This window comes from Lithobates pipiens, unplaced genomic scaffold (assembly GCF_037356315.1).
Source record: "Lithobates pipiens isolate NorthernLeopardFrog02 unplaced genomic scaffold, aLitPip1_a1.2 Scaffold_6, whole genome shotgun sequence".
Classification (NCBI taxonomy): domain Eukaryota; kingdom Metazoa; phylum Chordata; class Amphibia; order Anura; family Ranidae; genus Lithobates; species Lithobates pipiens.
In genome coordinates this window covers 5,588,433-5,602,654 of record NW_027507881.1, presented here as the reverse complement: position 1 = coordinate 5,602,654, position 14,222 = coordinate 5,588,433, and the positions used below count along the sequence as shown (strand labels likewise).

The 14,222-nt window shown below is 43.9% G+C and overlaps 2 protein-coding genes across 5 annotated transcripts in view; one reads left to right on the top strand and one right to left on the bottom strand.

Moving 5' to 3' along the window:
* LOC143958203 (protein zwilch homolog) overlaps positions 1 to 5,064 on the top strand; it is a 108,175-nt gene extending 103,111 nt beyond the window's left edge. The window contains exon 19 of the mRNA XM_077467675.1: positions 4,751 to 5,064. The gene's annotated coding sequence lies outside the window, so the exon portion shown is untranslated. The remainder of the gene's footprint in view (positions 1 to 4,750) is intronic.
* The window catches only part of LOC143958204 (lactase-like protein), an 80,410-nt gene continuing 69,026 nt past the window's right edge, over positions 2,839 to 14,222 (bottom strand). For 2 of the 4 annotated variants that reach the window (XM_077467679.1, XM_077467678.1), the window contains one exon: positions 2,839 to 4,972. In XM_077467679.1, coding sequence (XP_077323805.1) covers positions 4,771 to 4,972 — 202 coding nt within the window. In that variant the 3' untranslated portion in view covers positions 2,839 to 4,770. Of the gene's footprint in view, positions 4,973 to 9,228; positions 9,274 to 14,222 lie in introns of all 4 variants that reach the window. The other 2 variants (XM_077467676.1, XM_077467680.1) reach the window with 2 other exon arrangements.

Below are 14,222 nucleotides of genomic sequence, written 5' to 3'. Positions count from 1 at the left end.
CGCTTCTGCACGCAAGCTTGGCGGGACAGGGCGCGTTTAAAATATTTTTTTTTTTATTTTAACTTTTATTTTTATTTTTTTCACTGTTCTTTAAAAAAAAAAAAAAAAAAGTGTGTCACTTTTATTCCTATTACAAGGAATGTAAAAATCCCTTGTAATAGAAAAAAGCATGACAGGTCCTCTTGTATATGAGATCTGGGGTCAGAGAGACCTCACATCTCATATTTACACTAAAATGCAATTTAAAAAAAATTTGTCATTTGAAAAAAATAAATAAAATGTCCCTCTAAGAGCTATGGGCAATGACTTGGAGACAGGTGGGGGGCGGCACTATCTTCCCCTCACTCGTCTCCATGTCAGGCCAGGGACAGGTCCAGATCGCCGTCACGGACCTGGCTCCTAACTTTTTTAGCTGGCTCCTAGATTCCAAGCAAATTTGTCAACCCCTGTTATATTATCTTCCAGTGAAACCCATTTTTTATATGGGGCGTTGTAGACCCAATCCAAAATTCTCCTCACTACTGCTGCTATGTGATATTTCTGAAAGTCTGGGAGGGATATCCCCCCCCCCCTTATCCTTAGGTCTACTCATTGTCTTATAAGAAATACGACTTCCTCTTCTGTTCCATATAAATTTCTGATTCAAGGATTTAATAATTTTAAAATAAGCCCCTGGGACATTAATCGGGAGACTCTGGAAAATGTACAGGGCTTTTGGGAGGATCATCATTTTAATTACGCTTATCCTACCAAACCACGACAATCTATGTACAGGGTATCCTTTTAAGATCTTGTTTAACCACTTGCCGACCAGAGCACGACGATGTACGTCGACAGAATGGCACGGGCAGGCAAATGGGCGTACATGTACGTCCCTTTAAATTTGCCGCCCTGCCATCGGGAGCCCGCCGGCGCGCTCCTACGCTGGTCGGGACCCCCGTGAGTCCGGTCGCGGGACCCGCGGACTCGATCGCCACGGGCATCCCCGCGATCGTCTCACGGAGCGGCCGAATGGAGAAGTGCCGTTGTAAACAACATTTCTCCATTCTGCCTAGCAACTAGTGACGCTAAGTGTTCTCAGTGTTCACTAAATGAAAGCCCAACCCCCCCACAGTTAGTAACACGCCCCTGGGAACACTTAACCCCTACACTGCCACCCACTGGTTAACCCCTTCACTGCCAGTGTCATTTACACAGGAATCACTGCATTTATATAGCAGTGATTATTGTATAAATGACAATGGTCCCAAAAATGTGTGAAAAATGTCCGATGGGTCCCCCACAATGTCGCAGTCACAATAAAAATCGCTGATCGCCGCCATTACTAGTAAAAAAAAAATAATAAAAAATAATTAATAAAAATGCTATAAAACTATCCCTATTTTGTAAACGCTATAACTTTTGCGCAAACCAATCAATAATCGCTTATTGCGATTTTTTTTTTACCAAAAATATGTAGAAGAATACGTATCGGCCTAAACTGAGGGAAAAAAATGTTTTTATATATATTTTTGGGGGATATTTATTGTAACAAAAAGTAAAAAATAATGCGTTTTTTTCAAAATTGTCGCTCTATTTTTGTTTATAGCGCAAAAAATAAAAACCGCAGGGGTGATCAAATACCACCAAAAGAAAGCTCTATTTGTGGGAAAAAAAGGACGTCAATTTTGTTTGGGAGCCACGTCGCAGGACCGCGCAATTGTCAGTTAAAGCGACGCAGTGCAGAATCGCAAAAAGTGGTCTGGTCTTTGACCAGCAAATTGGTCCGGTCTGAAAGTGGTTAATTCTATTGAGGAGAGGGAGATGGTTATCCTGGTATAAGTCCACGACTGATGCCGATAGATACACTCCCAAATATTTTAGACCTTTTTCTTTCCACACAAAGGGGAAAAGAGCTCTAAGTTCTCTTCTCTCCCTTGGGGAGGTGTACACATTTAATATCTCAGTTTTCTCCCTATTGATCTTAAAATTCGAAACTCTCCCATATTCATCTAACTCCTGCAGGATCCTAGGGAGGGACTGCTTAGGATTCGTTATATAAAGCATAACATCATCTACAAACGCAGATATCTTATGCTCCCTGCCCCGAGACCTTTATTCCTTCAATTTCGTAATTCACTCTTATGGATACCAATAAAGGATACAAAGAGAGAATACAAAAAGTAAGGGAGAAAGCGGGCATCCCTGGCGTGTCCCATTGTAAAGTCCAAAAGCATCTGATAAAGTTCCATTCACCTGAATCTGAGCTGTGGGATTAGAATATAAAGCCTCTATCCACCTTAACATTCTTGGACCGAAACCAAATTTCTGTAATGTCTGCAACATATATTCTCAATCTAACCTATCAAAGGCCTTTTCGGCATCTACCGATAAAAAAAAAAAGGGAAGACCGCTTCCTCCTTTTGGCTTCATGCATTAAAAGGGTTGTCCTCAGTATATTGTCCCTCGCCTCCCTCCCTGGGACAAAACCTGCCTGATCCCCTTCTATGCAATCTGGCATATACTGTTTCAATCTTTCAGCCAAGATCCTTGCATACATTTTTATAACCTCATTGATCAGAGAAATGGGTCTAAAGGAGCATAATGTTGGGTCTTTCCCTTCCTTTGCTAATATAGTTATGTAAGCCCCCAGAGCTTCCTTGCGTATCTTCCTTCTTCCTCCAATTGAATTGAAAGGCTATTCTACAAAGTATTGACTCCGGGGGGCGCCATACAAATGTACCCCACACTTTTCACATATTTATTTGTAAAAAAAAACATGCAAACTCTATCATTTTCCTTCCACTTCACAATTATGTGCCACTTTGTGTTGGTCTATCACATAAAATCCCAATAAAATACATTTTTAAGTTTTTTTGGGTGTAATATTACAAAATGTGGAAAATTTCAAGGGGTATGAATACTTTTTCAAGACACTGTATTATACCAATCAATGTTACTCACTTTTTTCTGTTTTAAAATAAAAGCTCACTAACCAGGTTTTTATTTAACAACAGTTCTCTGCTATACACTCTATTATTATTATAATACACGATTTATACAGCGCCAACCGTTTATGCAGCACTTTACAATGTAGAGGGGGGACAGCACTATTTCAGTACAGTTCAATACAGAAGGGACAGGAGGGCCCGGCTCGTAGAGCTTACATTCTAAAGGGAGGGGGGGGGGGGGGTGCTACAAAGGGTAATAGATGCAGGGAATGGGTTGGAGATGTCATGGTGACATAAAGTGTACAGCGTTACCCTCCACTCTATGATGTGGAGGGTAACGCTGTACACTGTGGAGAGTAACGCTGTACACTCTATGATGTGGAGGGTAACGCTGTACACTCTATGATGTGGAGGGTAACGCTGTACACTCTATGATGTGGAGGGTAACGCTGTACACTGTATGATGTGGAGGGTAACGCTGTACACTGTATGGTGTGGAGGGTGACGCTGTACACTGTATGGTGTGGAGGGTAACGCTGTACACTCTATGATGTGGAGGGTAACGCTGTACACTGTATGGTGTAGAGCGTAACGCTGTACACTGTATGGTGTGGTGGGTAACGCTGTACACTGTATGGTGTGGAGGGTAACGCTGTATGGTGTGGTGGGTAACGCTGTACACTGTATGGTGTGGAGGGTAACGCTGTATGGTGTGGTGGGTAACACTGTACACTGTATGATGTGGTGGGTAACGCTGTACACTGTATGGTGTGGAGGGTAACGCTGTACACTGTATGGTGTGGAGGGTAACGCTGTACACTGTATGGTGTGGAGGGTAACGCTGTACACTGTATGGTGTGGAGGGTAACGCTGTACACTGTATGGTGTGGAGGGTAACGCTGTACACTGTATGGTGTGGAGGGTAACGCTGTACACTGTATGATGTGGTGGGTAACGCTGTACGCTGTACACTGTATGATGTGGTGGGTAACGCTGTACACTGTATGGTGTCGAGGGTAACGCTGTATGACTGTATGATGTGGTGGGTAACGCTGTACACTGTATGATGTGGTGGGTAACGCTGTAACGCTGTATGGTGTGGTGGGTAACGCTGTACACTGTATTGTGTGGTGGGTAACGCTGTACACTGTATTGTGTGGTGGGTAAAGCTGTACACTGTATGATGTGGTGAGTAACGCTGTACACTGTATGATGTGGTGGGTAACGCTGTACACTGTATGATGTGGTGGGTAACGCTGTACACTGTATGATGTGGTGGGTAACGCTGTACACTGTGTATGGTGTGGAGGGTAACGCTGTACACTGTATGATGTGGTGGGTAACGCTGTACGCTGTACACTGTATGGTGTGGAGGGTAACGCTGTACACTGTATGGTGTGGAGGGTAACGCTGTACACTGTATGGTGTGGAGGGTAACGCTGTACACTGTATTGTGTGGTGGGTAACGCTGTACACTGTATTGTGTGGTGGGTAACGCTGTACACTGTATTGTGTGGTGGGTAAAGCTGTACACTGTATGATGTGGTGGGTAACGCTGTACACTGTATGATGTGGTGGGTAACGCTGTACACTGTATGATGTGGTGGGTAACGCTGTACACTGTATGATGTGGTGGGTAACGCTGTACACTGTGTATGGTGTGGAGGGTAACGCTGTACACTGTATGATGTGGTGGGTAACGCTGTACGCTGTACACTGTATGGTGTGGAGGGTAACGCTGTACACTGTATGGTGTGGAGGGTAACGCTGTACACTATATGTGGATAACTCTAACACTGCATTTCTCTTTTTTTCATCAGGGAAACAGAAGAGAAGGGGGTCACAATTCTTCAGAAAGTCTGTGCTGGGCAGAGATGGCGGTACTGTCCGTGATCTTGTCCGTATTCCATATATATATATAATGTCCTAGCTCTGTCTTCGCAGAAGAATCATCAGGAGCACAGCGCTGATTAGAATGCACAATGTACACACTGTCGGTACCACGATCTCCGTCACCATCTCCATGTGGCTGGTCAGTGGGTCTAAGGATGTGTAGAGAAATACTTGGATTAATATAGATGTGTGTGTTTAATATACACTGTATGCAATAATACAAAGTATACATTATATGAAATGATTGCTGTCAATCCCTGTATATGACCACTAAATAGTGTTTTCATCTGATGAAATCAGAAAGCTGCCCAACTGTATTACTTGCAGTCAGGGACTGATGTCCAAGCCTAGATGCATCTGTCTTCATCCAGGTTTGCTCATCTGCCGTAATCTCTGGGTGTGTGGATACATGCAATAAGTGACGGCCTCTCTCAGCCTGTCATTACAAACTGAGTGGCCACCACTAGTCGCATACAACCGTCCTCCCAGCTGCAAGAATCGACAACCAGTACAACCAGCCTGTCAGATTTTTTTTTTTTTTTTATGCGATCACTACAGGGGGTTTTAGCCCCCAGCATTGATGATTGTGTTCTGCCGGTAGGGAAAGCTTGGGAAATAGTTCTGTGGGAGGAATTCCCCCATCAGCACTGACTCAAGGTGGAAGGAAAGAAAATGGCATAATCTATGGGCTGCTTAAAGTGGAGTTCCGCTTTAAAAAATTTTTTTTAAGGTCAGCAGCTACAAATACTGCAGCTACTGACTTTTATTAATCGGACACTTACCTGTCCCAGGGTCCAGCGATGTGGGGGATCGATGCCCCGCTCGTCTCTCCCCCCACCGCGCTCGGTGGTGCCGGCATTGTAACTGCGGGCGCCCGGCTGTGCCTTCACAGCCGGACACCCCCCCACGCATTGGCGCCGTGACTGGCCGCACAATCATCTGGGACCTGTGACGTGTCCCAGATGATTGCCTAGAGGGAGGGGGGAGAGGTGATCACCCTTCCAGCGCCGAGGGAAGTGACGTAAGGAGCCCAGGCGCTGAAGGAGACAATTACGAGGGACCCCCTAGCAACAGGCATTACGAGGTGATTAAAAAAAAAAAAAAATTCTAAATGTTTTTTTTATTTATTTCACGCACATTAATTACTTTTTTTTTTTTTGGGTGGAACTCCGCTTTAAAGTATTAGACAAACCATACTCTATACCAGTGATGGCGAACCTTGGCACCCCCATATGTTTTTGGAACTACATTTCCCATGATACTCATGCACTCTGCACTGTAGCTGAGCATCATGGGAAATGTAGTTCCAAAACAGCGGAGGTTCACCATCACTGCTCCTATACAATCTAAGTGAACAATCTCCTTTAGATCTACAACCAACTATGTAGTGCAAGGGCAATTCATTTGCAATTAACCAAATGTATTGTTTAGTGTTGTCCAAATATTACAATCTAAAGGTGATTGTACAACACCGTCTGTGTTTATGGGGCAATTGAGCAATTTTCTTTCCTTCCACACATGGTTGGAAGGAAACAAAGTTGCATAATCTTTGTGCTGCTTAAGTCTAAACTTAAGCCCATACATGGTGCAAATTTCTTTTCTGCAACCACAGGTCTATTCCCCCATCAACACACAGTGTTGACAGGGGAAGTCCTCCTGCCGGTTAGGCAGAAAACCATAACTATTGCTTGTGGCTTTAACCACTTCTAGCGATAATCGCATTTGTAAAATCTGTCAGGCTGGATGTACCCAAGTTGATCGGCCCATTAGCGTGCAGCCATTCCTTGATCTCATAGCAGAGCAGGTCTGAACCAGAAAGAATAGGCCATCTTTCATCATGTAATAGTACAGTGATGGAGAACCTTGGCACCCCAGATGTTTTGAAACTGCATAACCCATGATGCTCAACTACACTGCTGAGTGCCAGAGCATCGTGGGAAATCTAGTTCCAAAACCTCTGGGGTGCCAAGGTTCACCATCACTGTAATAGTAGCTTCTCCTTCTCCTGTTCTTTGTACACTGTGTCATGATGTAATGGAGCAGTGAGCACAGACACTCTATATAGCTTTTAAAAATGGCCACCCATTAGCTTAAAGAGGAACTGCAGTCTGATCACATAATATGTAATAAAAACATCTTTGCCATTCTGAAGCTTCCCTCCAACCCCTTTGCATATTATTTTATATATTCTGTGATTCTGTAGTTGCCAAATATCCTGCAGTAATCTCCCTCCACTGAGTCTGGCTGCAGCCATTTTAACTGTGGGCAGCTGAAGCTTCTGCCTGTTCACTTCCTGGATTTACACAGACACACACCCCCAGCTCTGCAGCTCTCATTGGCCTTCTTATGACTCACCCCCCCCCCTCCCTTCCTGGCAAACTCTCACTAGAGTGAGAGAGCTGTGCATGATGTCATAAGCCTAGGCTTTTTACCAGACAAGAAACAGGACGTGGGCTGTATAATGTATTTACTGGCAGAAAAAAAAATGTTTTACTATGCAAAGTTAAAACAACAACAAGGGCAGAAGATTTAATAGATGGAAAGGTAAAAAAAAAAATGACTGGAGGTCCGCTTTAAGACCCCTTTCACACTGGGGCGTTTTTCAGGCGTTTTTCATGCGCTTTAGCGTTAAAAAAAGCGCCTGAAAGAAGCCGCAACTGCAATCCCAATGTAAAAGCCCGAGTGCTTTCACACCGAGATCCCTTTCACACTGGGGTGTTTTTCATGCGCTTTAGCGTTAAAAAAAGCGCCTGAAAGAAGCTGCAACTGCAATCCCAATGTAAATGAGTGCTTTCACACTGAGGCGCTGCGCTGGCAGGGCGTCAAAAAAAAGTCCTGCAAGCAGCTTCTTTGCAGCGCTTTTGGAATGGTGAATACAACGCTCCTAAAGCGCCCCTTCCCATTGAAATCAATGGGAAGCGCCTGTAAAACGCCTGAAAAACGCTATTGGCAGCTTCGTTTTGTGGGCGCTTTTAACCCTTTATTTGGCCAGTAGCAGGGCTTAAAAGCGCCCCAATAGCGCTCGAAAAACGCTGGTAAAGCGCTGCTAGTTTAAGCGGCGCTTTATGAGCGTTTTTCGGGCGCTGACATTGTGAAAGGGCTCTTAAAGCACTCAGGCTTTCACATTGGGACTGCAGATGAGGCTTCTTTCATGAGCTTTACATGCGCTTTTTTTAACGCTAAAGCGCTTGAAAAACACCTGAAAAACGTCCCAGTGTGAAAGGGGTCTAAGACCCCTTTCACACTGGGGCGTTTTTCAGGCGGTTTAGCGTTACAAAAAGCGCCTGTAAAGCGATTGAAAGAAGCCGCAACTGCAATCCCAATGTAAAAGCCCGAGTGCTTTCACACTGAGGCGCTGCGCTGGCAGGGCGTAAAAAAAAAAGTCCTGCAAGCAGCTTCTTTGCAGCGCTTTTGGAGCGGTGAATACACAATGCTCCTAAAGTGCCCCTTTCCATTGAAATCAATGGGAAGCGCCTGAAAAGCGCTTTTGGCAGTGGCGTTTTGTGGAGACTTTTAACCCTTTATTTGGCCACTAGCAGGAGTTAAAAGCGCCCCCAATAGCACTCGAAAAATGCTGGTAAAGTGCTGCTAGTTTAAGCGGCGCTTTACAAGCGTTTTCCGGGCGCTGACATTGTGAAAGGGCTCTTAAAGCACTCGGGCTTTCAGATTGTCATTGCAGATGAGGCTTCTTTCAAGAGCTTTACAGGTGCTTTTTTTAACACTAATGCGCCTGAAAAACTCCTGAAAAACGCCCCAGTGTGAAAGGGGTCTAAGCGTGTACGGCCATTTCTTGATATAGTAGGGGAGATCCAAACCAAATAGAAGAGGCCATCTTTCATGATGATCTTCCCCTCCCCTCTCTCTGTGTGTACATCAGGGGTATGCAATTAGCGGACCTCCAGCTGCTGCAAAACTACAAGTCCCATCATGCCTCTGCCTCTGGGTGTCATGTTTGTGGCTGTCAGAGTCTTGCTATGCCTCATGGGACTTGTAGTTCTACAACAGCTGGAGGTCCGCTAATTGCCTATCCCTAGTGTACACTATACCATGATGTAGTGGATCGGTGAGCACACTATTTTTTTCTAGTGCCAGGTGATTGACTGGTAAACGAGCTGCTTTCACACTGCGAAGAAAGACGATAAATATGTCTTTGGATATAAGGGGGTTAGTAAAATAGTGTCCCTCTTTTACATTAAACTTCTGTATAGGATCCTGCTTTTAAAGAGTCCTTCTGTAAAAGGGAAGAGGGATAAAACACACAGTGACTAAAGCCAATTTAAATTTACATTTATAAACAGCCGGCTGCCTTTGATCTGGGTAGAAAAGCTGCAAATAAGAAGCTGTTTTGGTGAGATTATTATGTCACTACATTTATATGTCATTTCTTTCTGAAAGCATATCTTACCATGAATTAGCCGCAGAATATTTGCAGCCGTATTCCTCTGTTCCTCTGATTTTTTTTATTTTTTTTTTCAAGAAGAAAACAGAAAAAAAAGGGTAGGCAACATGAAAATCAATCAAGATGAAATCCTGCACAATCCCATGGCTGGCAGAGGTCCACAACATCACAATATGGGGTGTCTCTAGATCAGGGATCTGCAATTAGCGGACCTCCAGCTGTTTCAAAACTACAAGTCCCATCATGCCTCTGCCTCTGGGTGTCATGCTTGTGGCTGTCAGAGTCTTGCAATGCCTCATGGGACTTGTAGTTCTGCAACAGCTGGAGGTCCGCTAATTGCATATCCCTGATCTAGATGAAGCAACATCTTTTTTCCTATATTTTTTATGTTTATTAATAGTTTTCCACATAAAAGGTCCTCAAGGCGGACTGCAATCCTATCTAAACGTGAATCTCTTGATTGGCTGAGACACAGCAGCGGTGCCAGTGGCTGTCGGAGAAAGGGGGCGGGGCCAGGTCGGGGTTCCGTGTCTGAATGGCTACACGGAGCTCTGACTCGGCTCATGTGCCCCCATAGAAAGCTGTTGGCTGAGGTGGGCACTCGATGGGAGGGAGGAGCCAGGAGCAGCAAAGAGGGACCTGAGAAGAGGCGGATCCGAGCTGCTCTGTGCAATACCGACTGCACAAAGGAGGAAAGTATAACCATGTTTTTTTTTTTTTTTTAAACGAGAATTTACAATCACTTTTTAATTATTAAAATATCTGAAGGGAGTGCTGTCCTTTATTCACCACGGCAGCTAAATAACTATTCCTTTAAGAGACTGCAGACTACTAGGATCCTCTCTTCCATTCTCCCATACACCATTAGAAGAATGATAGAAAGAATCAGGTTGCCATGGACAAGTACTTTCAGATTCTTCAAGTAAAATGTTCCTTAGTATTAACCTGAGCCCCCTTTTTCTGGCACGTTTTTTTTTTATTAGGGCCAACAAAGAGGTACCTGAGCCCACTTTTGATTTCAAGAATGAATTTAAGATCAAATTAGGACTATTACAGATCTGACACCTCATTGTCTTTACTGTTTAGCAATACTTTCAGGCCTTGTTCACACGGGTGGCAAATGGGTGATGAAAATGGGATGTTGGGTTCACAAGTTTACTTCTACACCCACCAGCAAGTTAACCTAGCCCACAGACGTGCCTGTATACACTGCCGCTGTAAATTTTTATGTCTCTTGTGGTAGGCGGTACCGTCGCCATTCATGTGAATTTGGGATGCAGTGCAGCTGTCTCTAATGCACATGGTCCTGGAATGGTGGGATGTCCCCTAAAAAAAAAGAAAAAACAGGAGACATATCACCTCCAAGCTACCTGTCAATCGCTATTCTATCGAGAAAAGAACCTCTGTCAAAAAATGCCTCCCATAGGTCTGCGCATGCACAGTTCGTAACGTCACTGCAGCTGGTATGTTGATCAGCTGGCGCGATGTCAACGCGGCGCATTCGCAGATCGTCAGAGGCAGTATCTGACGATCTGCTAAGCGCCGAGGGAGAATAATTGGCAGATTCTGCCTCGCTATTGCAGGGCGGGTTTTGGGTGTGTTGAAGGTTGGGTTTTGTGTGTGTTTTAACCCTTTCAGGACAGCCTATTTTTGGCATTTGGTGTTTACAAGTTAAAATCCATATTTTTTGCTAGAAAATTACTTGGAACCCCCAAACATTATATATATATATATATATATATATATATATATATAATTTTTATTTTTTTTTTTAGCAGAGAATCTAGAGAATAAAACGGCGATTGTTGCAATATTTTATGTCACACGGTATTTGCGCAGCGGTGTTTTAAACGCAACTTTTTGGGAAAAGGGACACTTTCATGAATTAAAAAAAAATGAAACAGTAAAATTAGCCCAATTTATTTGCGTAATGTGAAAGATTATGTTACGCCGAGTAAATAGATACCAAACATGTCACGCTTAATAACTGCACGCACTCGTGGATTGACGACAAAGTACGGTACCTAAAAATCTCAATAGGCGACGCTTTCATTTTTTTTTACTGTTACCAGGTTAGCGTTACAGAGGAGGTCTAGTGCTAGAATTATTGCTCTCGCTCTGCCGATCGCGGCGATATCTCACATGTGTGATTTGAACACCTTTTACATATGCGGGCGCGACTTCCGTATGCGTTTTTTATTTGCTTCGCAAGCTCGCGGGGACGGCAGGGCGCTGTATTTTATTTTAATTTTTTTGAAAATGAATAAATTGTTTAAAAAAAAAAAAAAAAAAAAATTTGATCACTTTTATTGCTGTCACAAGGAATGTAAACATCCCTTGTGACAGTAATAGGTGGTGACAGGTACTCTTAATGGAGGGATCGGGGGTCTAAAAGACACCCCACCCCTCCTTTTACACTTCAATGTATTCAGATCGCCAAAAACGGCCATTCTGAATACCGTATATCTTTTTAAAAGCGGCGCCATTGGCAGCCGAGTAAACGGGAAGTGACGTCATGACTTACGGCTTTGTTCCACTTCCTCCCCAGCAGCCGGAGGCGTCGGATCGCGAACCGGTGCTCCCGTTTGAGCGGGAGCACCGGTAACAGCGGCGGGAGGGGGGGACGTCCCCTCCCGCTCCTCCGGTATAACAGCCGAGCAGCTTTTAGCCCCTTCGGTTGTTATGGCTGGAAAGCCAATCGCTCGCTAAAAAAAAACGGTGCGGGCATCATCCCGGTATACCCCCCGGAAGCCAAGTACGCACATCTGCGTACGCTCGGCGGGAAGGGGTTAATCCGCCCCTAAGATTCCTTTCACACTGGGGCACTTTTCAGGCATTTTAGCGCTAAAAATAGCACCTGAAAAGCGCCTCTCAAGCCACCCCAGTGTGAAAAGTGTTTTCACACTGGGGCGGTGCACTTACAGGACAGGGGGGGAAAAAAAAGTCAAGCGGCATCTTTGGGGTGGTGCGGGAGCACTGTGTACACCACTTCTCTACTGCCCCTGCCCATTGAAATAAATGGGCAGCACTGCTGAAGCGCCTGCAAAGTGATTCAGCAGTGCAGCAAAATGGGCGCTAGTAACCCTTTCCTCTGCCCCTAGTGGGGATTAAAAGCGTCTCGCTAGCAGCCAAAAAGTGCAGCTATAACAGCGGTAAAGCGGCGCTAAAACTACTGGGGCTTAACCACTAAGGCCCGCACCACCTCAGTGTGAAAGGGGTCTAAGTAGACATGTGCATTCGTTTTCGTCCGAATGCATTTTCGCCCGAATTTCGGGTATTTTCATTATCGTTTTAACAAACGATAATGAATGTGCAGAATCCGAAAGATCCGACAAAAACAAATGCTTTTATTTTGGTTTTTGTTGCGACAACAGTTCGATATAGATAGGAGATTCGACATGACACTGACAATAGCAATCTGTGTCCATCGAACCTGTGGTCAAATGTGCCAAACCTTACCTCTATTAGTCCAAGATTATTCGACATCGAGAGAAAAGATTCGACATTATAGAGACAATAGCAGAAAAGGTTGAATGTGCCTAACCTAACTATATTAGTCCAAGATTATTCCACATAGAGAAGAAAGATTCGACATGAAGATTCGACAAAGCAGTCGCTGCGAGCGGATATTTATGGTCAACTGCTCCGCCCATAGGCTATAGAAGAATTCTAATATTGGTTGATTGATTAAAATAATTATTTCTAGTGTCATACAACATTAGAATTCTACTATAGCTTGTAGGCGGAACATTCGACCGGAAATGCGCGATTGCAGCGTCGTACAGTTTAGCTGCTCTGTCGAATCTTCCGCCTACAAGCTATTCCGTTGAATCTTCATAGAACATTCGACAGACACCATAAGTCTTCAATGACGGATTGAACCTTTAATTATTTTGGATTTTCGGACTAATGCATTTTTTAACGAAACAAAATAAATAAAAACGAATTTCGGGAGTAACAAATAAATTTAGTTAACGAATCGAAATTCCGAAACGAAATATTTCAGTGTGCACATGTCTAGGTCTAAGACGCAGCCAAAACCCGACGTTGAACACACTCAAAACGCCCTGCAACAGACAGAAAACATGCCGTTTCATACAGTCAAAACCCACCCCCCGGGGCAGAATCTGACAATTTCATTCTCCCTCTGCGCTTAGCAGATCGTCAGATACTGCCTCCTACGATCTGCGCATGCGCTGTGTTGACGTCACGCCCGCTGATCAACATATCAGCTAGAGTGACGTGGCGTACTGCACATGTGCAGACCCATTGGAGGCATTTTTTTTCGATGGAGGGCATTTCCCGATAGAACACCAACTCTGAAAGTGATCCACTGATCAATTTTCAGAACTGTCCAAAAAAAAAAAAAAAAAAAAACAGCTGTCCGTGTGAACCTGGCCTGAGAGCAGTTTTAGGTAGTAACCGATAGTAATGCCTAGAACTTAGGTCTTGCTTTGAACCTCCACCGTTTTTCCACATTGCGTGAATTGGCTTTCTACATACTGGGAAAAAAAAAACACATCAATCACTATAAATGAAAAGGAAGGGCCTTCTATTGGTCTGACACCATGAATGTTCATATTTAGTATGCAAAAAGAATTATACACAACAGCTGCTGTCTTTCAGGCACAATTCAATTCAACATCTGAAGGACCATTATTGGCCCCACGATTGATCTGATTATATATATAATAGAGAGAGAGAGATCGATCCCATTTCAGCTGTTTAACGGTGACCGTAAAAAACACACCCGAGGCGGCCTTGCATGTCTAATATCCATCCTATTACTTTAGGTAAGATGTGTCATTTGTTATAGTGTGGGTCCAACAGACACAAACTGAAGGTAACTGTTCTCAAACTCTTGCACTTGACTTTATATCCCATATGCACTTCCAAAAGGATCTTTAACATCAATTGTTGATCAAGATACATTTTCTTGGAGCTCTACCTAGATCTATATATTTGTAAGTATTCTTTTGTTTAAATGTGTTTTAATGGAC